General features: G+C 44.8%; 1 protein-coding gene across 1 annotated transcript in view; it reads left to right on the top strand.

Moving 5' to 3' along the window:
• CNTN6 (contactin 6) overlaps positions 1-25990 on the top strand; it is a 247999-nt gene that overhangs the window by 48127 nt on the left and 173882 nt on the right. The window contains 1 exon segment of the mRNA XM_084840343.1: positions 23446-23541. Within this exon segment, the coding sequence (XP_084696469.1) occupies positions 23446-23541 (96 nt within the window).

The following is a 25990-nucleotide window of genomic DNA, read 5'->3' as shown; positions in this document are numbered from 1 at the left end:
TTTCATTTTATTTTTGGTACAATACACAGAGAAAAGATTGGAGAGGTAAAAAGGGGGTGGAAATCAATAGCTAGTAACAGCTACTTTATTTTTTATTTGAAAGTTACGTGAGGCCTCATTATCCCACAATCAAGGTTAGAATGTTACAGGAATATTTAGCTACAGTGATTCCTGTAGGGTAGTATTCCACAACTTCCAGATGTGTCAAACTACACTTTCCATCATCCCCAATTGTCACTTTATCTGGGGATTATGGGAGCTGTAGTCCAACACATCTGGAGGGTGCCAGGTCAGGGAACACATCCATAACTGCAGGGTTAAGGACACTTCCCTTAGGGGTGAGCAGAAAGGGAACATTTCTGCAGCAAGCCAGGAAAACCTTGTCCACTATACAGTTGAAAAATTGACAAGAGTTTGATACCACTTGTCACTTTCACCTCTACCACTGTCCATCATTCATGGGTGGGGTGAAAGGAACATAGGTCTGCTTATACTAGGTCAAATCAATGCTCCATCTAGCTCAGTATTGTTTCCACACTGACTGGCTCCAGGCGTACTCAATTTATTACTCAATTTATTTGTAGAACGTATTTTCCACAAATACATTGAAGACTGTATTTTCTACACATTTCACTATTATTCATTGCAGCCCTTGCACAGGGTTAGACGCTGAGCAATTAGCACTGAAAACATATGCAATTGCACAGGCCACCAGCAGTCGTCTGCATATAAAATGTATTTTTTAAAAGTAAATGCATATAAGATAATGCATGTCTGTTTACACAACTTATCTTTTCAGTTTTCTTTCTTTTAATTACATGTGCAGAAGTTTTCTGGAACAGAAAGAGTCTGGGTCTGGGTGCCATGTGGTATACCTAATTATGCAATTGTAAATCAGTGAACTGAATGGCCTAACACCCAGAATCTGAGGTAGGACAGCCCCTTGCTTTAAATTAGGTTTTTAAATAAAATGAATAGAAAGTTTTTTTAAGGATACTTTTATTATATATAAAATAGTTATTAATAATTAATAGAAAAGCTTAAAGGAATGGCTTTTAAGGGTAGCCCCAAATATTCTTTACTCTAACTACATTAGTTTATAGAGAAACAAACAGTTTTAGAGCAGGCAAAAAATCCATTTTGGAAAAATGCAGGCTTCTTTCATATTTAATTCAGTGCCTTACAGGTTGTGTGTCCTTCCTTCTAATTTTCTAGGAAAATGGCTAATTAGGAAAGCAAGGTTCCCAGAGGAACATCTCCTGTTATGGCTGTAATCCAGGAGGCAGAGAAACTCTACTGATCTCACCAAGATGGTTGCTAAGAAAAAGCACAGATAGATCCTTGCCCTTTTTTTTAGTGTGTCTGTGTGTGTGTGTGTCTGTTTAGCTCATCATGGCTTCCAGCATGCTTTTTATACATGTCCAAGCACTGCTTGAGCAAATGAGACTACCTAACAACTTGGGATCCATTGGAATATATGTCAGTAGTAGATGTCTGAGAACATAGAGCAGAAATATTCCATAAAGACAGAATGGCTGATTTTGCACATTTCCCTCACAGCAATACTCCATAAAATTGTTACTGTGATAGTGATGTCCACTGTCATAGAAACATAGAATAGCAGGGTTGGAAGGTGCCTATAAGACCATCGAGTCCAACCACCTGCTCAATGCAGGAATCCAAGTCAAAGCATCCCTGACAGATGGCTGTCCAGCCTCGTCTTGAATGCCTCCAGTGTGGGAGAGCCCACCACATCCCTAGGTAATTGGCTCTATTGTCATATTGTTCTAACAGTCAGGACATTTTTCCTGATGTTCAGCTGGAATCTGGCTTCCTGTAACTTGAGCCCATGATTCCATGTCCTGCACTCTGGGATGATGGAGAAGAGATCCTGGCCTTCCTCTCTGTGACAACCTTTCAAGTACTTGAAGAGTGCTATCATATCCCCCATCAGTCTTCTTTTCTCAAGGCTAAACATGCCCAGTTCTTTCAGTCTCTCCTCATAGGGCTTTATTTCCAGTTCTCTGATCATCCTCATTGCCCTCCTCTGAACCCTCTCCAGTTTGTCCTTCTGAAAGTGTGGTGCCCAGAACTGCACACAGTACACAAGATGAGGACTAACCAGTGCTGAGTAGAGGAGAACTAGTACTTCACGTAATTTGGAAGCTATGCTTCTATTAATGCAAGCCAAAAGACCATTGGCCTTTTTTTCAGCCACATCACATTGTTGGCTCATGTTCAGCTTGCAATCTACAACAATTCCAAGATCCTTCTTGTTTGTAGCGTTGTTGAGCCAAGTCTCCCCCATCTTGTAACTGTGCATTTGGTTTCTTTTTCCTAGGTGCAGAACTTGGCATTTATCCCTATTAAATGTCATTCTGTTGTTTTCTGCCCAGCGCTGCAGTCTATCCAGATCACTTTGAATTTGTTTCTGTCTTCCAAAGTATTAGCTATCTCGGCATCCCGCCCAATTCTGTTTCATCTACAAATTTGATCAGCATTCCCTGCACCACCTCCTCCAAGTCATTAATAACAATGTTGAAGAGCACTGGGCCCAGGACTGAGCCCTGCGGTACCCCACTCGTTACCTCTCCCCAGTTGGAGAAGGTCCCATGGATAAGCACTCTTTGAGTCCGATTCTGTAGCTAACTGTGGATCTACTGGATCGTTGTTTCATCTAGCTCACTTTGAGCTAGTTTGCTCATCAGGATATCACAGGGCACTTTGTCGAAAGCTTTGCTGAAGTCGAGGTATATGATGTCCACAGCATTCCCCCGGTCCACAAGGGAGGTTACCTGATAAAAAAATGAGATCAGATGTTTCTCTCATCTTCATGTATAAAAGATTTCATGATATCAGTCAAGATGAAGGCAGACAATAAAACAAACCCATTAAGGGCACAATCCTATCAGGATATGCAGCCGCCTCCGAACTTGGAGGTGACCGCCTATGCAATGCAGGGCAGGAGCAGCGTGGAGGGGATCTTCCCCTCCATGCTTCAGCTGCCCTGCATTCGTGGCTAGACAGCCCATTTCAGCTGTCTGGCCATGGGAAGTCGGATGGGGGGGATGCCAGATGATGCATAGGAAGCGTCGGAATGGAACATCCGCCCTCTCCACCCCGGCCTGCCCCCGGGAACACCCCATTTTCGCTGCTCCACACTCCTCTTATGAGCATGGAGCGTGGGGGTGCTCTGCGCTGCCTATGAGACAGCATGGGAGGGGGTGGAGGTCAGTTCTCAGGGAACCGACCTATCCTATGGCCGTCTAGCCGCTGACTAGCAGTCATAGGATTGTGCCCTAATGAAACTCTGGTAAATGAGAGCATTTCTAAAAAGGAGATTCTTATACAATTTTTTCTTACCACTTTCCCCCTTTTGATCTGAACACCTGAATTTTCTTTCCTAAAGGTGCAATAGTTCTCCCCCTGAATAATATGTCATACAACTCATCCAGTGTCATGAGGTCATGACACTGCATGTTTGCCATCCATTCACCACCAATAGCCAATTATGTAGGGGCAAGACAATACAAAGTGATGATGTCAGGACATGGAGTAAGTTGTGTGAGACATTATGAAGAGAGAAAGAGAGAGAACGAACTCAACACAGGCCTGCTCTTTTTTGTGGCACTCCTGTATTTCTATACCATTCAGTTGCACCCTAAGTGAAGACATTTACATGTGTTCTTGTAGCTCATTTTGTTTTGTTCATACAAGCTGTTACCCACTATTGTATTCCATATGCCCCACAGTTGACAGTCCCTCCATGTACGAGATATGTCCATCAGTAAGAGTGTTGAGTGGCAGCAGAACTGACCCCTATGAGGTTCCAAATGATCCTTCTTTGCATTTTGATGGAAATACATTAACTGTTGCTGTTTGATGAACTGTTGCTGTTTCTATCACGTTATATATCATATCACATACTTTTCTCAGCCATGTTCAGGTGCCTGTCATTTAGGAATAGTTTAAAGACCTTCAGAAAAAAAAATCATAAAAGAATGAAACTATTTCGGTTTGGCCTGATTTTTGCTAACAAATCCACATTGATTACTACTCATCACCCGATTTTTCCTCTAGTGCTTAAAAACCAAATAGTTGTATGATTTGGTCTAATTTCCTCTCTGGTACTGAAGAACAACTAATCAGTCTGTAATTCCTTGAGTCTTCTTCCTTTCATTTTTAAAGCCTAGATAATATATTCACCCTTCTTCAGGCTTTTTCAGTTTTCACCAGCTAACATCTTCAGAATCCTTGAGTAGTTACCATTAGGCCTCAACTGACTGCATGGATTTTCTACATATACTGTATTAAGTTTTGTGATCTTGTTGTGTCATCATAAAAAACCATGGGGTAGTTGGCTTCATCTGTACAGAACTCGACAATGAAATACCTTGGATTTCATGGATTTTGATGAAATAGGGAGCAGGAATATAGTAATTTGTTAGACTAGGACCTAAATCAATGCATTGCACCTATGCTAATAAATCAAAAGTCCTGTATGGTGTGCAAACTATTAAATATTAAAGCAGGATTCTGTGGAAATACAGGAGAATACTCATTGGTGTGTCATTAATGCACATGCCAGGAATCAACATTTGAAATGGGAGAAATTGATCCCTAGCCATGCTCTAAAGGGTTCATCACACTGAGCTTTTATCCTGCTATTGAGATGGCTCTCTCTCAGAAGTTTGCAGGCTCTTACATGATGCAGTTACCATCCAAGGCACATCCCGTAATTTCCCCCAGCCTATCTTCTGTTTTCCCCAAACACAAAAAAGGTGGTATTTTTTTTACCACCCATGGATCAGCCATGACCTCCCCGTGAAATTCTCCAAGAGCAGAAGAAACTGCTGTGTCTGCCTGCTGTGGGCATTTGTTTTCAGTTGTTGGGGGCACAGTCAGGATGACGAAGGCATTGAGGATGGGAGGGGGAAGGAGACCTGAGCAGATTTTGACAGGCGTGAGGGCAAGAATCACCTGCTGAGTGCGACTCCTGCCTCCACATGTCTCAACTGGAGGGAGAAGAGGGTAAAATGCCAACCTGCCATGAAGGGAGACACATCTAATCCCCCACACCACCAAGCTCAGAAGCAACATCCTCTGTCATTTCAGGGCACCTTATTAAGTCCAGTGGGGCTTACTCCTGAGTAAGTGTGCTGAGGGTTGCAGACTTACAGCACAATCTTACATTTTATGTCTACTACTCAGAAGTAAGTCAGAGGTTTCCTGGGGGCTGCGAGAAAACAGTACAGAAGAAGTTAAGCTATGAAAACAAGACTCCCCCCCCCTTTGCACACATGCCAGGGAGGGAGGAAGGTGCTCCCTCAGTTCAAACCACATGGCTGCCATGTAAAGAAGCCCTTCCTAATCCCACAAAGAAACTGAAAGCAGGAAGCTCCAGAAAGTATGTGGGTTTTTGCGGGGGGTGGGGGTTGCTTAATGTAGAGATACCCTAAAGTTAAACTCAAAAGTTTTAGAGCATGGAAGGGGAACAATGGTCCTTTGAACGCTTCAGTCTAGAAAAGAAATTCATGCAGTCTTCAGGGAAACCCTATATGCACTTGCCTGGGAATAAGTACCATTGAACTCAATGGAACTTACTTCTGCATAGATATGTATAGAATCAACAGGCATAATGGAAAGCTGTTTTCTAACTCTGATACTTGCCCCTGCAGTCATGAAATGATCCATGGGGGATTAGCTTTTATGGCCACCCCCAGAGGGGAGAGGTCACACTGAGGCCAGGACAAACAGATGCACGTTGCATCCTATACTAACATCAGGAGTGGAACCTTGGGCTGCATAAGCCAGCTCCATCTTTCACCCAACATATTTGCCATTAGGCCACCCATCCTGGATAGGATTCAGTGAGGACAAATGCTGGTCATAGTTTGGAATGAGTAGGAATTATTTGCTAAAAATCCAGGATGGCTTAGGGCAGGTGTGGGCAACATGGTGCTCCTGGACACCAATGTACCCCTGGACACTTTCCTTGGCACCTATGAAGATGTTCGACTCCTCCCAATTTTTTTTTTTTTTAATTCACACATTTTCTTACTGGCAGTTGGGATCACTTCTAAGCAAAGTGAGGGCCTCCAGCTTCTGCCATCATCATTTCCCCTTAATGTCTCTGGGCTACATGATGGGACTCAGAGACATTCTTAGGAAATGAAGACAGTGGGTGGCGGCAGAATGATGCTTTCCTCTGCAGCATGCCCAGCCACCAAGAAAAAGAAGAGGGAAATAAAAAGGCACTGAAAACTGTGGGTTCAAAGGACTTATTTAGTGTGTTGTGGCTCAGAGCCCACCTCTCCCTTGTCATTTGGACAGGCTACTTGTTCTTTGTGACTAACCATGCCTCCCATGGCAGCCTTTTTGGGATGATGCCCTTGACAGTTTCTCAAATTGTCAAATGTGTCCACAGGCCCAGAAATGTTGCCTACCTCTGGCCTAGAGCATTCATTTTAACTTATTTATGTTGCCTACTCTGTATTGATTCACCAAGGACACTTGACTTGGCTCATACCAGGAGATGGTGCTATTAATTAGCCTAGGATGGTCACAAGTTGGGTGGGGCAGTACAGGTAGAGCACTTAGGGGTGACTTATTGGTGAGGACCAGATGCACCAAAAAGCAAAAGGAGGAGATTCTCATGACGTGCTAGACAGAGCTGTGAGAACCAGGGTAGGGAAAGGAATCCCTTTGGGGCATGAATGGCTGACATATTTAGTGTTGTGGGACTCAAGGGGGTTGTGGCCCAGGAGAGCACCCCTCCATACTGAAAGGTATGGCCAGAGGAGACATCAGTGTTAGTAGACACACACAGTTTATACAATTGCAGTTCTTCTTTGTGTAAACCAGTGGTGGGCAAATGTGTGGCCTGCAGCTCCCTCGGCCCCCAAAGATTGTAAGATAAAAGTAAAAAATGAAACAAAATGGCACCTGAAGTAGCCATTTTGATGCCTTTTGACACTTTTACTGCTCTGTAGCTACTATGGAGCACCAAAAGGGTCAAAATTAGCTTGAAAACAAACTAAGAGAGCAACTCTGTGTCCTCTAGACAGTATCTGGGAGAGATAGGATTTTTCAGTTTCCCAGCTCTGACCTCATAGGCAGCGCTACAAGCTCCTGGCCAGGAAACTGTGCTCCCTCCCCCATCCCCATCCCCATTGTAGCTCACGCAGAGAGAACAGCAGTGGCTTCCCCTCCATGCCTGTACATGCTCTTAACACAGAGCATTGACAGAGGGAAAAGGGGGTGTTCCCAGGGATGGGGAGGGCTGTTTTAGACAGCCCCATTCCCACCCCCTCCCCAAAGCCACACTTAGACACCCAAAATCAGGCATCTAAGGAAAACTGAAGGGCAGCCAGAGCATGGAAGGAATCCTCTCCTCCGTGCTTCAGCCCCCCTGCATTTGATGGGCGGTTGCCTCTGACTTCAGAGGAAGTCAGAGGTGACCGTCCATCTCAATAGGACTGCACCCTAATTTTGACCTTTTTGGTTCTCTGTAGTCACTTCAGATGCCATTTTTAAACATTTATTTTTATTATTTTTCAGAACCACATGGGGAGGAGGTGCCGCCCATGAGAGAGGGGTCTCAGGGGTGAAAATGGCTCCCAGACATCATAAAGTTGCCCACCCCTGGTGTAAACCAATTAAGGGTGCAATCCTATGCATCTTTAAACAGAAATAAGTGCTGCAGCAGTTCCCAACATGACTGGCTGGGGAATGATGGAGTTGTAGGACTTTTTTCTGCCTAAACATGCATAGGATTGCACCCTACACTGTAGTTTTAGTTTACCCAACATATAGTGTCCTCTTTATTTCTGGGTGTAGTCGCAACATGAAATGCTTCCTTCCTCCCTCCCTCCCTTCCTTCCTTCCTTCTTTTTTGTTTGTTTGTTTGCTTTTGTTTTGTTAACTCCATCAGTTTCATGGTTTTGTCATTGATCTCCAGAGTTTTGGTGGTGCATAGTTTATGATGATTAGACCTTCCTCATTTCAGAAAGTGAATTTATGTTAGTGGTTTCACACTTGTGATGGTTGAGTTTCCCCACTACAAAACTGATAGAACTAGGATATAACTGTGCTGGTACCTTAACAAAATTTAAGCAAGATCAAAAAAGCCATATGTTCATGTCATTATTCTGGAATCCATCAAAGTTTCACATTTTAGATTCAAAGAGTTTATATAATGTGTTTTCTAACTTGGTTTTTAGACAAGACAAAACAGTAAAAAAAAAAAAAAAAAAGGTGGAGTCAACTGTTTTCCCATCTGGGGCCTTAGGCATGCTAATTGTCTAAAGCTGCAATCCTGTACACACTTCCCTGGGATTAAGTCCCATTTAACTCAATGGGACTTACACCTGAATAGACATGCATAGGCTAGCACTGAGTGAGAAGTCTAAGCTGCAGTGAAGTAATAGATAAGCATGCACATTGAGTTCTGGAGCCTCTGGTTACTGGAACGCTAAGAAATTATTCTCTTTGGTTAAGGTTCCAGAACTTAAGCATGGAGAAATGTTGCCTTAGAACATAATAACACAATTATTAGGAAATGAATGGTCCACTGACATGTCCCAATCCGGAAATGAGCTTTATTTTATACGTGCCAAAGCCTCGCTGCTCAAGTGGTGGGTACCATGCATGCCGACGGAACCAGTTGGATGCTGCTCTTGGAAGGCTTCTTAATATATATGTGCTTGAAAGTGAAGGCAGATGATTCTGTGTTTTGTTGTCTCAGAAACATATTAGCCTTTCTACATGACAGCTCCGATGTGGCTAAAGTCAGCTGTAATAAGACTCATTGAAAGCAATGGGACTTGTCAGTTCTGACTACCTTGTTTGACTAGTTTTAATGCTATTAGCTCATTTTATTTTTTTATATTTTTATTAGATTTATTAGCTGCCCATCTGGCCGGCTACTCAGCCAATACAAATAACAACATGAAATACAACAAATTTACATAATCAACTGAATAAAACAACATTGCTCTCACACACACAAAATAACCCTAACCCCACCCCAAATGTCCTCCTGAACAGCCAGGTTTTCAAAGCCCGGTGGAAGCTCATCAAAGATGGGGTGTGGCAGAGGTCACTAGGGGGGGGAATTCCACAGAAAAGAGGGCCACCGCAGAAAAGGCCCTCTCCCTAGTCCTCACCACCCTAGCTGCTCTGGCTGATGGGACAGACAGAAGGCTCATGGTTAACTATGGCTGATTTGGGGGCTTTATTTGTACTTGTATTGTTACACAGCTTTGTGTACCTATATCTCTTAAAAGTAAAGCAGGAGGTGTCCCTAAGAAATACATCTGAGACCTCTGGAAACACAAAAAGCATGACAGTGAGAAAAGAGTTTCCCTCCTGACTAAAGACCATTTGTGTCTAATTAGCATCACAAGATAATATAGGTAACAAATTGCTATTCCCCTGAGCACAGATGGTGCTGTTGCTTATGCAAATCTTAACAATAGGCTCACTCTGAAAACTGCTAAGTTCATAATTTTCTGTTACATTTGCTTGGGTGAAGAATTGCATTGTGATCCATCATATGCTATTGTATTAGTCATGCTGTAATATATCACATTCTATATAACAAAGTAAAGGGATGAATGGTATAATGTGTCATGAACCAGAGTAACTTCAAGAAATATGAAAAGGCTCACTGATCACCCCCCTCCCCCTTGGAATATTTATCTAGTTTAAGAGGTGTTTCTGCTCCTAATTCTTTGCAATTTTATGTTATTCAATAATGGACTATAATTACAACAGTAATATTTAAGGTTATATAATGACAAAATGTTTATGGATTAAAATCAAAAGTTCAAGAAAGCATGAAATTGCATTAATTCCGATGAACTGTTAGTAATTATGCAAGGTGATACATTTGACTTGTTCTAATTACCCATAACGAGTCTTAGGATGTTCTTATTTCCTTGTTGGTATTTAGGAAGACACGGCTGTCTAATATTCCTTCCTAAAATAAGTTAGTGCAAGTTCTAATTAGTTTATCTTATTAATGATAAAGCTTCAAGCCTTAGTGTGCTCCCTGAGTATGGTTTAGCTCAGATAACTCTGTCACCATTGAGCTGCCTCAGCTCCATTTATCTTTACAATGTCCTTCATCAAAGAAGTTCAGGGTTTATCCTCACAACAGCCCTGCAAGCTAGGCTAGGCTGAGAGGGAACAACTGGCCCAAGCTCATCCAGTGATCATTACAGAGAAGAACGTAGAAGAGCCATGCTGGAGCAGACCAAAGGCCTATCAAGTCTAGCATTCTGTTCCCACAGTGGCCAAACAGATGCCCATGGGAAGCCCACAAGCAGGACATGGGTGCAACAGCGGCCTCCTGCTCATGTTCCCAGCATCTGACATACAGAGACATACTTCCCCTGATACTGGAGGTAATATATCACCATCATGACTAGTTATCGCCACCACTGATAGCCTTATCCTCCATGAAACCTGTGAGAATTGAAATTAGATATTCATCATCATAGCTAGCTACTGCACCATGCTGCGATTCCATCAAATGCACCAGCATTTATTCCTGCAAATGCCATTCCGATACCTCTTAGTATCTGTCTTGGCATATAGGTTGTCCTGACAAATCAGCTGCACTGGCTGGATTCTGGGGGCAGGACCTTGGGAGTGGACAGAAGAGGGGAACATTTGCCCTTGGTCGGCTCCTAGGCCAGAAATGGAGGGCCTAGTTTGCCACTTCGGCAGTGGAATCAGTCAGCAGTTGAGCTGCCTGATTAACAGATCCTTGCCCTATGCCATGCCAAACTGAGTGAGCTACAATCAAATAAAAATGTGTCCTATATTAATGCACCTCAGCCTATGCACAGTGAATGCTCCCACCCCCACTCCACACTGCTGACACACAGAATGAACCAGGAGTAAGTTCAGTTGATGTTAATGGGACTACCTTACAGGTACATGCGTTTAGAATCTGAGCCTTACAAAATGGTAACAGTGGATGGTTTGAAAACTTGGCATAATTACCTGATCACTTGAAATCCATACTAAAATTAGGATCATAAAAGACAAGGCAACGAAAAACATGTGGTTCTTCTTGCCACCTGAGGTTTGGATAGCATGGCCATAAGAAAGGGTGGAATACCATGTACACAGACATGGACAATCCTGTCTTTAGGCAGAGTGAGGCAGCCACCTCAAGCAGTTGATTCTGGGTCACGAAAGGGCAAAAGATGTTATGTTATTTAGGGAGCAATCCTATGGCCCTAGGCTGTGTCTTGAAGGGCCATAGGATTGTTCCGAGTCCCCCTCTCCAAGGTCGGAGACAGCACTCCAACCTTGGAAGGGGGACTTGGAGATCTACCCCCCCACCCACCCACAATGCCCCCTCACAGCCAGAATGGAAAGAACTGCATCAGCTAGCCTCCAAGGTCAGGAACTTGACCTCAGGAACTCAGCCTCGGAGAGGGGGAAAATGGGGCATTTTCGTGGGCAGTGAGGGGAGGAGACTGAAGATGCCAGGATACAAGCTACCCTGAGCCTCTGCTAGCCTCCTTCCCTCCCCCTTTGAAACACCTTTGTTAGATGGGCAAAAAAGCCCATTTAGCAAAAAATGCAGGGCGGGAGGACGGGGAGGTGAAGATTGACTCCACCACTCCTGCCACCCGGCATAAAATGACTGTATACCTCTGAGTTCAGGGGCTTATGATCATCAAGGCTGCAATCAATAGGACTGCACCATTCATTTATTATTATTGTATTTTTACTGCCAGGGATGGGGAGCGATGCTTGTATGCCAAAATAACTTGACTGGCCTACAGCATTCTGCTCTTTGACTTGGAGGGTCATTTTCTGCTCTACCTCAGGAAGCAAAGTGCCTTGGGCCAGCCCTGCAGATGCCCTAATTCCTAATTGCCAGTGGAAAATGCTGTTGAGTAAGTAAGGCTTACTCACCAGGAAATAACTCCCATTGAACTCAGTAGCATTTATTTCTATGTAGAGATGCACAGGATTGCACCACATTTTAGAAAAGTGCATGTTTACTTCCACATTTATTTTATGCATGTTTACTTCCACATTTCTAGTACAAATTTATAACTCATAAAAAACTGGCAGTGAAGCAACTGTATGGGACTATGAAGTGACTGAAGTTGCAATCTGTATCTGTCACAACTGAAGGGCATAAATTCCCTTGAACTCAGTGGGACATACCGTTCAGAAGATATTATACGACTGCTCTGTAAGACTGCGCTCCTGTACCTGCTTTTCTGGCAGTAAGCCAATATTTTGACTTACTTCCAAGAACATATGCGTTGGATTGCAAGTTAGTAAGTGAGTTAGGGGAAGAAAGTGTATGCTGTTGTATATCTTCCAGATTAAATAATACATTGGCTGCAACCCTGGACAGCACTTGAGCCCCTGGTAGGCCAATGCAAAGCTCTAGCTGTGTAGATGTACTGTTGGTTGTATTTCTCTAGTGGTAGCGGGAGGGACATTCTGGGGCCATGTTGGGGCGTGCTGGGATAGGCCTTGGATCCAAATCCCCCTTGTTCCTCTGACGTGGCCATGAGAAGAGAGAAAAGCCACACCAGCCCTGGAGCTGGCATAGGGATTTTCTGTCCCGTTGGTGTCAGCAGAACGATTTAAAAAGGGGCCAGAATTAAGCAAGAAGGTGAGTTGCCCCCTCACCTTCTGCCCTTACCAGCATGAGCTGACAGGTTTCATGAAGTAGAACTCCCTGTGCCACAGATTCTCACCACCCACCCCCATAATGTCACTCTGTTTGTATTATTAGTTCATAGCTTTGCGATCCAGTTAACTTAAGGCTGTTAAGATACGTTCCGGATTCCACCAGTGTTGTGTGTTGATGCTAATTGTGGGCATTAAACATTGAGGATGGGGGCAGGGGGAGGGGAGAGAGAAGGTAGATAATATATTCTCTATTCTGTGGCAGATTGTTATTCCTATTAGTACTAATGGGAGCAACACAAGCACATCGAGGAGGAAAATGTTTGTGTACATTACATTAGTACATTTCTCCAGATACAGTTGTTTCTCACCTTAACTAAACACCTCAGCAATCACTGTGGAATTGCCCATCTTTTGATAATTGTAGTGCAAGGCAATTAGAGTGCTTCAAATTGTTGATTATTCTCTAGCTGTTGCCATTTTGTATTATTATAGTCTTGAATATCCAGATTAAGTGTGAGGAACCTTTTTAGTGTAAGGGTTACGTTACCAGCTATCATCATTCATATATACACACACACACACACACACACACACGCACACACACGATGTCCATCAGATTCAGCTGAAGTCGAAGCTGAATTGGGCCCCTTCAGACCATTCCTGGTGTTTTCCAAGACAAAGCAGGTTTCTCTCTGAAATGACCAGAACCTAAGCTGGACCTTGCATGTGATTTGGTTTGCAATTCAATTTCAGAAATGCAGACAGTGTATCTCCAAAAAGAGCCCTTTGCTTTAATTTCTCTGAATGCTGATGGAGGGACAGGGAGGGGGGTTCTAATCATAGAGCACATTTTACCAGGGGTTCTCCAATCATTGTGCTTTGGGGGAGGGAAAGCATGGGATTATGAGAGGGCCACTCTTCCAACCTCACCAGGCTTCACTAAGAAAAAAAAAGAGCCTTAAACTGGTTTTCAATCATCATAACTCTTGAGTCCCTGCGCCTATTCTTCTGAAACTTTGCAAGTTTCTTGCCTTGGGACACTTCTTTGATGTGTGCTATTTTCACACAAATTGACCCTGAAACGGTAAAACCATGGGGGCAGGGAAGGGGAAGCAAATCACTCACCAGTCACCACCACCTCAAAACTTGAGGACATAAACAGCTGCACCCATACTCCTGAAGCTTTGTAGTTCTTTTATTTAGGGCCAGCTCTACACTATCTGTCATTTTCAGAAGAATGGTACACAAGGAACATAGGGTGATAAGCACATCCTTTTCTTGATACACCCCAAATGTAAATGAACTGTTTCCCGCCTCCCAGCTGAGCAGAGCAGAGCAGAGCAAGCTGCTCCAGCTGGTCCAGGGACTACAGAAGCAGGCAAGCTCCCAGAGAGTGAGCGAACAGAGCGAGCGAACAGGGGGAGCAAACAGGAGTTGGCCAGGGGAGTTGCAGTGGTTGAAGAGACAAAGGAGACAAAGGAGACAGAGGCTAAGAGGTAAGTGGGTTGCAGGAAGCCCAGGGCGCTGCCCTTTATCCTTCTGACTGGCTGTGAGCTCACCAGGAGCTTCTGAGAGCTCCAACTGAATTGGAGGGGTGTGGCCTGAGTACTCCCAGCAGCTGACTGGGCGGGAAGCTTCAGTCTGTTTCCCGCCTCCCAGCTGAGCAGAGCAGAGCAGAGCAAGCTGCTCCAGCTGGTCCAGGGACTACAGAAGCAGGCAAGCTCCCAGAGAGCGAGCGAACAGAGCGAGCGAACAGGGGGAGCAAACAGGAGTTGGCCAGGGGAGTTGCAGTGGTTGAAGAGACAAAGGAGACAAAGGAGACAGAGGCTAAGAGGTAAGTGGGTTGCAGGAAGCCCAGGGCGCTGCCCTTTATCCTTCTGACTGGCTGTGAGCTCACCAGGAGCTTCTGAGAGCTCCAACTGAATTGGAGGGGTGTGGCCTGAGTACTCCCAGCAGCTGACTGGGCGGGAAGCTTCAGTCTGTTTCCCGCCTCCCAGCTGAGCAGAGCAGAGCAGAGCAAGCTGCTCCAGCTGGTCCAGGGACTACAGAAGCAGGCAAGCTCCCAGAGAGCGAGCGAACAGAGCGAGCGAACAGGGGGAGCAAACAGGAGTTGGCCAGGGGAGTTGCAGTGGTTGAAGAGACAAAGGAGACAAAGGAGACAGAGGCTAAGAGGTAAGTGGGTTGCAGGAAGCCCAGGGCGCTGCCCTTTATCCTTCTGACTGGCTGTGAGCTCACCAGGAGCTTCTGAGAGCTCCAACTGAATTGGAGGGGTGTGGCCTGAGTACTCCCAGCAGCTGACTGGGCGGGAAGCTTCAGTCTGTTTCCCGCCTCCCAGCTGAGCAGAGCAGAGCAGAGCAAGCTGCTCCAGCTGGTCCAGGGACTACAGAAGCAGGCAAGCTCCCAGAGAGCGAGCGAACAGAGCGAGCGAACGGGGGGAGCAAACAGGAGTTGGCCAGGGGAGTTCGGCAGGGGAGGTCAAGGGGGAGGCCCCTAACATTTTTTTTTAACTAACTTTTTCCCATTTATTTGTCTTGTAACACACACTTCCACACCAGTGGGACTCTGCTTTTAATCTCTACTGAGTAGAGGAGCAGGCACAGGCTAGTCCAGAACAATCACAAAGCTAGACACAAAAAGGGAAACGGGGCTATGGAAGGACAAGACTCCCCAGTGGTGGTGACCTGCAAGGTGTGTGCCATGTTTGTTTTCTTGCCTGAGAACAACATGGCCTACACCTGCAACAAGTGCAAGTTGATCACGCTGCTGGAGGAAAAAGTAAGTGGACTGGAGCGGCGACTGTCAACCCTCCGGGGAATAAGAGAACACGAAGAGTTCTTGGACAGAATGGGGGAACTACAGCAGCAAAGGGCAGACCAGAAGCTTGAAGAGCAACAGCAAGATGAGGCAGAAGTGGGAAATGCTGAGGAGAAGAAAAATGGAGTAGAGGATACTCCTTGGAAAACGGTGACAGTTAGGAGAAGAAGAACTAGACGCCACTCTGCACCAGTGGAAGCGGTGGAGCTGTGGAACCGATTCCAGGTACTTGCAGATGAGACTGGAGGACAGCCTGCAGAGGAAGAATCACAGGGGAACCTGCATGAGAGTGAGCAAGAGGCTAAAGGTCAGTCAAACAGAGGCGATGAAACCCAGGCCTACAAGAAGAAGAAGAGAAGAGTGGTAGTAGTGGGAGACTCCTTGCTGCGTGGGATCGAGACCCAAGTATGTCGTGAAGACCTGTGGACTCGCCAGGTATGTTGTCTCCCAGGAGGACAGATTAGAGACGTGACTGAAAGGTTGCCTGCACTCATAAAGCCCACTGACAGGTATCCCTTTCTTCTCATCCATGTGGGAACAAATGATACCGCCAAGCGGAGCTACGAAGAGATCACGTCAGACTTTGAAGCTTTGGGAAGGAAACTCAAGAACTTTGGGGCCCAGATAGTTTTCTCATCCATCCTTCCAGTAGTTAGAAGAGGGATAGAAAGGGAACGAAAAATACTCCGGGTGAATGACTGGCTATGAAGGTGGTGCCGACGAGAGAGATTTGGATTCTGGGACCACGGGCTATACTTCCTGGAAGATGGGCTGTTGGCTAGGGATGGGTTGCACCTCACAAAGGCTGGGAAGAATGTGTTTGGCCACAGCATGAAGAACTTCATCAGGAGGGCTTTAAACTGAATCCTACGGGGAAGGGAGATGTAATGTTGGGGGTAACAATGGACGTAGGCGCATGCACTGCAATGGAGAGAACAGTGCTGATAGCGCCCAATAATAGTCTTCAGACACATGTAGGAAGAAAGCCAGACTATGAAGCACATGGTCTTCGATGTCTATATACTAATGCCCAGAGTATGGGAAACAAACAGAACGAACTTGAACTCTTAATACAGGAGGGAAATTATGACTTGATAGGTATAACTGAGACTTGGTGGGATGACTGTCATGACTGGAATACAGCAGTTGAAGGATATAACTTGTTCAAAAAGAACAGGAGGAACAGAAAGGGAGGCGGGGTTGCACTGTATGTGAAAAATACATATCTCTGCACAGAAATACAGGAGGAGGAGCTTGGTAGCCCCATTGAGAGCATCTGGGTTGAAATAAATGGAGCAAAGAATAAAAGGAACCTGGTGGTCGGAGTCTACTACCGGCCACCCAATCAAGGAGAAGCCAAGGATGAAACTTTTGAAAAGCAAATAGCCAATGTTTTAAGGAAGCATGATGTAGTAGTAATGGGGGACTTCAATTTCCCCGATATTTGTTGGGAGACAAATTCTGCAAAACATGGCCCCTCCAGGAAATTCCTGACTTGTGTGGCGGATAACTTCCTCCTACAGAAAGTAGAGGAAGGAACTAGAGGATCGGCTATCCTTGACTTGATCCTAACCAACAGAGATGACTTAGTGGATAAAGTAGCAGTTACAGGAACTCTGGGGGAAAGCGACCATGTTGTACTTGAGTTCTTGGTTCTAAGGGAAGCAAAAGCCGAGTGTACTCAAACGCGTACCCTGGATTTTAGGAAAGCTGATTTTAATAAACTCAGAACAATGATCAGTAAGGTCCCATGGCAAACAATGCTAGCGAGAAAAGGAGTCCAAGATGGGTGGGAACTTTTAAAAAAGGAAATTCTCAAGGCACAATCACAAACAATTCCAACAAGAAGAAAAGGTGGAAGACAACAGAAGAAGCCAATGTGGCTTCACAAAAAGCTTAGGGATGACCTGAAAACAAAAAAGGACACATATAGGAAGTGGAAAGAAGGCCAAGTAACAAAGGAAGAGTACAGGCAGGTAGCACAGAATTGCAGGGATGGCGTCAGGAAGGCTAAAGCGGAGAACGAGGTGAGGTTAGCGAGGGATGCTAAAAACAACAAAAAGGCTTTCTTCAGCTACGTGCATAGTAAAAGGCAGAGGAAAGAAATGGTTGTTCAGCTATTAAATAAGGATGGCAAAATGATAACAGATGACAAAGAAAAGGCAGAGGTGCTCAATTCCTACTTTGGCTCAGTCTTCTCCCAAAAGAGGGTCTATGACCCCCCTGGCAAAGGCGAAGTACAGGCTGAAGGGGCAGGATTGCAGCTTGAGATCGACAGGCATATGGTCAAGGAACACCTCATTACTTTGAATGAGTTCAAATCTCCAGGGCCAGATGAACTGCATCCTAGAGTAATAAAGGAACTGGCAGAAGAACTCTCAGAACCGCTGTCTATTCTCTTTGAGAAATCATGGAGGACCGGGGAAGTGCCAGATGACTGGAGGAGGGCTAACGTTGTCCCTATCTTCAAAAAGGGTAAAAAGGAGGAACCTGGGAACTACAGACCAGTCAGTCTGACATCAATCCCTGGGAAAATTCTGGAGCAGATCATAAAGCAATCCATCTGGAAGCACCTTGACAACAATGCCGTGATTACTCGAAGCCAACATGGATTTGTCAAAAACAAGTCCTGCCAGACAAATCTGATCTCATTTTTTGATCAAGTCACCTCCCTTGTAGACCGTGGGAATGCTGTAGACATCATATACCTCGACTTCAGCAAAGCTTTCGACAAAGTGCCCCATGATATCCTGATGAGCAAACTTGCTCAAAGTGGGCTAGATGAAACAACGATCATGTGGATCCACAGTTGGCTACAGAATCGGACTCAAAGAGTGCTTATCAATGGGACCTTCTCAAGCTGGGGAGAGGTCACGAGTGGGGTACCGCAGGGCTCAGTCCTGGGCCCAGTGCTCTTCAACATTTTTATTAATGACTTGGAGGAGGAGGTGCAGGGAATGCTGATCAAATTTGCAGATGACACAAAATTGGGAGGGATAGCTAATACTTTGGAAGACAGAAACAAAATTCAAAGTGATCTGGATAGACTGGAGCGCTGGGCAGAAAACAACAGAATGGCATTTAATAGGGACAAATGCCAAGTTCTGCACCTAGGAAAAAGAAACCAAATGCACAGTTACAAGATGGGGGATACGTGGCTCAACCACACTACGAGCGAGAAGGATCTTGGAATTGTCGTCGATCACAAGCTGAATATGAGCCAACAATGTGATGTGGCTGCAAAAAAGGCAAATGCTATTTTGGGCTGCATTAATAGAAGCATCGCTTCCAAATCCCGGGAAGTACTAGTTCCCCTCTACTCAGCACTGGTTAGGCCTCATCTGGAGTACTGTGTCCAGTTCTGGGCACCACACTTTAAGAAGGATGCAGACAAGCTGGAGAGGGTTCAAAGGAGGGCAACAAAGATGATCAGGGGACTGGAAACAAAGCCCTATGAAGAGAGACTGAAAGAACTGGGCATGTTTAGCCTTGAGAAGAGAAGACTGAGGGGAGATATGATAGCACTCTTCAAGTACTTGAAAGGTTGTCACAGAGAAGAAGGCCAGGATCTCTTCTTGATCATCCCAGAGTGCAGGACACGGAATAATGGGCTCAAGTTACAGGAAGCCAGATTCCGGCTGAACATCAGGAAAAACTTCCTGAGTGTCAGAGCAATACGGCAATGGAACCAATTACCTGGGGAGGTGGTGGGCTCTCCCACACTGGAGGCCTTTAAGACGAGGCTGGACAGCCATTTGTCAGGGATGCTCTGACTTGGATTCCTGCATTGAGCAGGGGGTTGGACTCGATGGCCTTGTAGGCCCCTTCCAACCCTACTATTCTATGATTCTATGATTCTATGATTCTATGAACAAAAGTCCCTGCATCGATTCATCTGAAACTTGGCAGACACAGTCCCCTGCTAAGTGGCTACTATGCCTACAAATTTTATCCATGTCTGACTAACAGAACAAAGTTTTAGCTCTCCCCCCCCCCTCGCCCCATGATAGTCAATAGGAGACACAAATCCTTGGATTTTTTAATCTTAGTTCAGGATCAGGATCCAAGTTGAAGTGGATGGATTCCTAGTTGGACCAAGCGGAATCAGGCCATTTTCCAAAGTGCCAAATTGGGGTCTAAGTGAGTCGAATCTTGTGGTCAGTGCACACCTCTTATATACACACACACAAAGCTCATGTGCGGTTTCTCTCTCATGTATTCACATGCATACATTCACAAAGAATATTTCAGAAACAAAAGTGTGATATTGCACGCACTGGCAGTGCTACAGTTCATAGATATATATTCTCATATGCACACATGCTTTGCTGTCACATACTGAAGTGCATCTTTACACAGCCAGTCTTGCATCTGCACAAGCACACACCATCTCTCTCTCTCTCTCTCTCTCTCTCTCTCATATCAGTACATAGTCATGCATATTCTCACAGTCACAGCATGCAGCTGAGACAAAGTAAAGTCCTGACAAAGTGTCTATTGTTCTGCAGGAAGTCCAAGGGACATCCATTTCTATTTTTTGTATTTCCCCTTACCCACTTCCAGCAGTAGCAGTGTTCCCCTTGGAGCTTGTTGCTTAAATAACAACACACTAGCTGTTACGGGCTACATATGGCCTAAAGTAGGCTCCATCTTTGCAAAAGTGCCAAATCTGACTGAGCTTCTCTGTTAGGATTTCCCATTGCCAGGAAAGAGGAAGCAACACCCTCTAACTGCTGTTAGCATCCACGATGTTCTCTTACCTTCTTTGTCGACTGGCTGTGCTGCCTCAAATGGAAAACCATCATATGGCTTTAAGGAAAGCAGTGTTTATCCTGCAAGCGGCCCTGAATGAAATTGCAAGAGTTGGCAATTACGCCAGCTGAACCACTTGCCTGTTCTGTCAACCTGCTTCCCAGCATTCTCTAGAAATGTCCCCATATGGTTCAGTGTATATCAGTAATGTTCTTGTGATAATCTAATTTGGTTAACATAGAGAAACATATGTTTTCCCTGCCATAAGCATATCTCATGCTTGCCATGGTCTGTGAATGTTTCCTACGGATGGTGATGACTTGCCACTGTGTGCAGCTGAGCCCTGGCATCTCCCACCATACTCAGAACTAAGGATCACATTCACACCTGAGCATTCTGCTCAGCCTACATGATATCGTTACAGATTTGACTGATTAGCTGCACCATGCCAATCGTCGTATGCCAGAATGCAGTGATGAAAGGGGATTGCCGGGGAGGAGAGGAGGGGGCAGTTGGAAGGGAATTGCAGCCGGTAGCAACATGCAACGTGAGAGAAGTCAATGCTCATAAAGGAAGATAAATGCAGGCAGAGAGAGGAAGGGGAGAATTATGGAGAGTCGGGTGATAACTTATTCATAGTTTTCTGCAGAAAACATAGTTAGCAAGGACACCATCTGTGAAATAGGGCTGCTGTTCCTTAAATGTCTATTAGCAGGTACAATCCACTCTGAACACCTGATCTCTGCTCTGCACTCCTTGATAACAAAAAAATTATGCTTTATTAGCTCATGTCATGTTATAGCATTAGGCAATACAATAACAGTCAGACATGCAAGTATTGTAGATGATCATGTAGGTGATTTTTTGTAGGAGCTCATATATTCCTTCATCAACACTAAGGCCCCTAACTAAGCTGATTAATGATTTCCAAATTGCTAAGGATCTAGCTTTCATCACTGTCCCAACTGCACTGTGTGAGAGTAAATATTTTGGAAACTATGATAAGAATTTTTATATTTCCAACTTTATTGTATTTTTGTAAAGGTAATAATAAATATGATATTTTCCTGAGTTGGTGTTTTGTTGTTTTTTCTTCCTCTTCCTCTTCCTCTTCCTCTTCCTCCTCCTCCTCCTCCTCCTCCTCCTCCTCTTCTTCTTCTTCTTCTTCTTCTTCTTCTTCTTCTTAACTTGAGGTGGCTTTTCTTCTTCAAATTGGCAAATTGTGCAGAATATCTTTTTTTGAAAAGTTAAAAGCTCCAAAAGGTCAGTTTCTAGGTGTAATTTCATGTGTTAGTAAATTGGGTCCAAGTTATCCCAGCCTGGAGGTAGTGCCTATCTCAGGACATGTCAATCCAAAAAATAATAAATAAGATCTAGGTTTAGCCAATGGGCAAGTGATTCTGGGAATTGTGAAATTACTGTTTCTATGTAGCATCATTAGACTTCACTTCACACATATCTCCCTGAAGCTGTTTTCTGGTAACTGCACCAATTTACAGTAGACAATGGGATAATGTAGATGTGTGTTATTCTGCCTGCATTGGGGGTGGCGGGGAGGAGGCTGTTTGATAATACTACTAACTTTGTTTAATTTATTTATCCCTTTAATGGCACTTGCCTCTCACTTCCTAGACACCTCACAAAATTATGCTTTACTAGAAACACAAGAGCACTTCAGTAGCTCAGTTAACTTTATCTATCCTGTGTGTGTGTGTGTGTGTGTGTGTTATAAAAGCTGTATCCAGATGTGTTCATCCACCAGTAGAACAAACAGAATTGGTGAAACGGATTCCCCAGACCCTTGCAGCTGCCCATACACCCCTATCTGCTAAAGAGGGTGAACCCTCCAGAGCAGATGGGGAGTGTTGCAAGGAGGGTGCAGGGGGATGGCAGGAAGGACTGCCCCTAGGACTGCTGGCTAAAGAAAACAGCCCTAAGCACAGCCTGATACCTGCATAGCAGCTACAAGAGCCTAATTTAAATGTCTGCTGCCTCTTCCCGCATCCCATCTAGGGATGGATGGGAGCCTCTCCCCCCCCCCCCGCCCCCGGTTTTGCTGGGCACTCGCCCAGCCTCTGCCTTTGCTCGTGTGCTGCCGGACCAATTCTCCCCGCCCCCCTGCACTCACTGAGCTGCCTGTACTCACCCAGGAGCCATTGGCGAGTGCCGCAAACACCATTTTATGAAAAAAAAAATGGCACTGTGCACATCTAGTTGTGTGCAAAAGGGGGCTGTGAATGGCCCATACAAACATTTGTATTCTGGCATATATGGAGCATTCACGGCCCCCTTTTGCAGACAACTAGATGTGCACATATTTTGCAAGCACCATTTTTTCGTAAAATGGTGCTCACGGTGCTTGCCGATTGCTCCTGGATGAGTACAGACGGCTCAGTAAGCATTGGGAGGGGGACAGGGACAGGGGCTTGGCAAGCACGGCTCACCAGTGTGGGTGTGGGGGAGTCCGTCTGACTCCCAAACCCAACCAGGCACCTGCGCCATTTCCTAATTCCATCATAAGACTGTGACTGAATGCAGACTCCATGACGACAACATCACCAACTTCTCTTCCCCACTTCTGCTTTGTTTACCAGCCTGATGAAGAGCTCTGGTGAACTCAAAAGCTTGCATGCTATTTTAAAAGACCTGTTTTTCAAGAATTTCTCTAACCCTTTAAGGTAGAGCTGGGAATGATATGAGGCCAGAGGACAATTCTAATCTGAACTTTATGACATTTTTAACAATCCATGAAGATATTTCCTTGTTAAGGAAACTATTGAATTCTTAGTCAAGACATGCTTGTGATTCATCATAATCTCCATGAAAAATTTGTGAAAACATATTCCATGAGACTATAGAAACAGCAAGCATACAATCTAAGGGCTGCATAAACTTTTAAAATGTTTCCCCTGCTGTATAAGTACATAGCTATAATCACCCACCCTAAGATAATGCACACTGTATTTATAAGAGGGTGAAAGTGCTTACACTTTCATTCAGTCACTTCTGAGTAGGCAATATCTTCACCAGAGTGGAATGAAAACACAGTAAGTTGAAAGATAAAAATATATTGATGTTGCATATATAAGCGCATCACCTTCATGCCTATCCCAGAGTCCTCTTAGTATGGACAGCAAAATTAACTCCATGGTTCAAATATGGAGACGTCTAACAGATCTGTAATTATTTTTTCCCCTCAAGATCTTGAAGACTTTGAAACCAAAGCAAGAAGCACCGTATCTGTCCGAGAAGGACAAGGAGTCGTTCTACTCTGTGGTCCTCCACCACACCATGGAGGTAGTATAAGGCATTTTGTACTGAGTTTCACACGATTTGACAGAACAAATAACAGATGGTTCGAATGTGCTATGCATTTGTATGTGTTTGATTTAAAAACTTGGGCCATAATCTATCCTAGTGCACGTCCAGTGCCCATATGGTTTACAATTGGAAAGGATAAATATGCCAGTTTTCCTTTCTCCTGCATCCATTTTTTTTTTTTAATTCAGGGTGGGGTGGGGTGGGTTGTCCCATTTATGAAGAAATGTGTGAATTTAGGTAAGTTCTTATAAAACATAAACAAGCAAAGGAAATCCTCACCCATCTACACTGGCCAAATTCAATGGTACAGCGATTCCAATTCCAGCACGGAGAGGACCATGTTATACCTGCCTACCATGTTAAAAATGAGGAGCCTGTGAGAATAAAAGAGGTGTCGGTATGAATTTTGCACCAAAAATGTGGTTGAAATTAGGGATGGATGGACTCATGTGCCCGGCGCCTGGCTTCATTGGGTGCTCACCGAGCCACTGCTACCACCCACCCCTGCTTGCGGTGTTGTGTGAGCTTCACCATGGCTCGGCAAGCACCTGACAGAGCTCAAACACCTGTAATGTTGAGTAATGAGCCCTTAATGGTGGCCAAATATGCAACATTACCTAGCCAGAAGCTCCCAAGCTGCCACTGCTGCGCACAATGGTGGCTCACCAGGGGTATGAACAGCTGCTGGGTGCTTGCTGAGCCATGGGGTGCTCACCAAGTGGGTCTGCAAGCATCCCGCAATTTGCCAAGCAGGGTCTGGGAGGGCAGGTGAGGGGGAGTCCGTCAAACGCCATACACACACACTCACATACACGTGGACTCTCGCGACATCCCTAGCTGAAATACCCAGGGATTCAAAACCAGACTTTTAAGAGCTCATTCCTCAAAGATTTGGGTCTGTATGGGTGAGTCTTTCACCTTTGGTTTCTCCCACATTCATTTTTTTAAAAAAAATCTCAAGTTCTGTCTATCCTATTTATTTATGAAGAAATTTGTGAACATAGTTCTTATCAAAACCCAACCAAACAAAATACTTACCCATTCCTCGTTTATGATAGGGCCTAAGAGAATGTGTTTTCTGTCCCCACCTATACCTCATCATGCACTACACTGTAAACATACAACTAATACACTAGTCTAGGGCAGGCTGGATGAGTGTCAGGGTGGACACTGAGACCATAGAATCCCAGAGTAGTTCTGATTCGGAGGAAGAGCAGTCGCTCCTGGGAGAGGAGCGCGCCCCTTTTTCCCAGGGCCCGCAGCTGACAGTTTCCTCCCACCCACATTCCTAGATTAGAAAGCAGTCCAGGGAGTGACCCAGCACCGATAGCAGACCGGTTGGATACACGGCGCAGACGCAGACAGCGGTGCCAAATGGAGAGTGCGGAAAGGAGGCGTAGCGCCCGGTTGGCACTCAAAGAACGGCTGCGCCCAGAGGATCCAAGGGAAAAGGGGAGGGATTCTCCCTAGTCCTTATATTCAGGGGTCTGCCAGTAATTGCTTTTCAAATGGGGACCAACTGTTCTAACTTAGGGCATAGGGATGCTGCTGCTCAGATCTAGTTGCTACCTGTAGAGCTGTTAAGTTGTAAAAGAAGAATAAAGCTTTGAAAAGAATCCCTTTGTCTGTGTCTGGACTTGGCTACTGGATTAGACTGAGAGCCCTCCAAGGAGCCCTTGACAATGAGGACATGAGAGATAAAACTACACTGGAGATCTCCTGAACCCTGTAATGGCCTGGTACATACTGGATGGGGAGTATAGAATTATATTCATCCCTATGGCGACCCGTGTACACATCGTCACTACACCAATGCTATGATGGATTATGCCCCTAATGTACAATTATCTAATACCAGTAATTATTTTCAGAATCAAACCACAAAAGAAACCAACCTGCAATTTGCTTTGACTGAATCTGTAATGCCAGCATAGATGATTGTTCTATATGCACACATATAACAACGTATATTGATATATGCAACTTTGTTAAGAATAAAAAAAGAATAGCCAATGTAAATGAAAACTCAACATTTCAGAACAAGTATGGCTAAGTAATTTTCAGTCTTTGCATGGTCTATTTAAACAAAAACAGAAACAAATTCCTAACGATTCAGTCAGCAGTGCCCTTGTTGTTGTTGTTGTTCAGTCGTGTCCGACTCTTCGTGACCCCATGGACCATAGCACGCCAGGCCTTCCTGTCCTGCACACTCTCCCGGAGTGTGCTCAGGTTCATATTCATTGCATCGGTGATGCTATCTAGCCATCTCATCCTCTGCTGTCCCCTTCTCCTTTTGCCTTCAGTCTTTCCCAGCATCAGGGTCTTTTCCAGAGAGTTTTCTCTTCGCATTAGGTGGCCAAAATATTTGAGCTTCAGCTTCAGTATCTGTCCTTCCAATGAGCACTCAGGGGTGATTTCCTTTAGG

The sequence above is a fragment of the Heloderma suspectum genome, chromosome 2, assembly GCF_057233095.1.
Source record: "Heloderma suspectum isolate Gila_16-S chromosome 2, 16-S_ref, whole genome shotgun sequence".
Classification (NCBI taxonomy): Eukaryota; Metazoa; Chordata; class Lepidosauria; order Squamata; family Helodermatidae; genus Heloderma; species Heloderma suspectum.
Note: the sequence above shows the minus strand (reverse complement) of the source record. Positions and strands in the feature narration are given on the sequence as shown.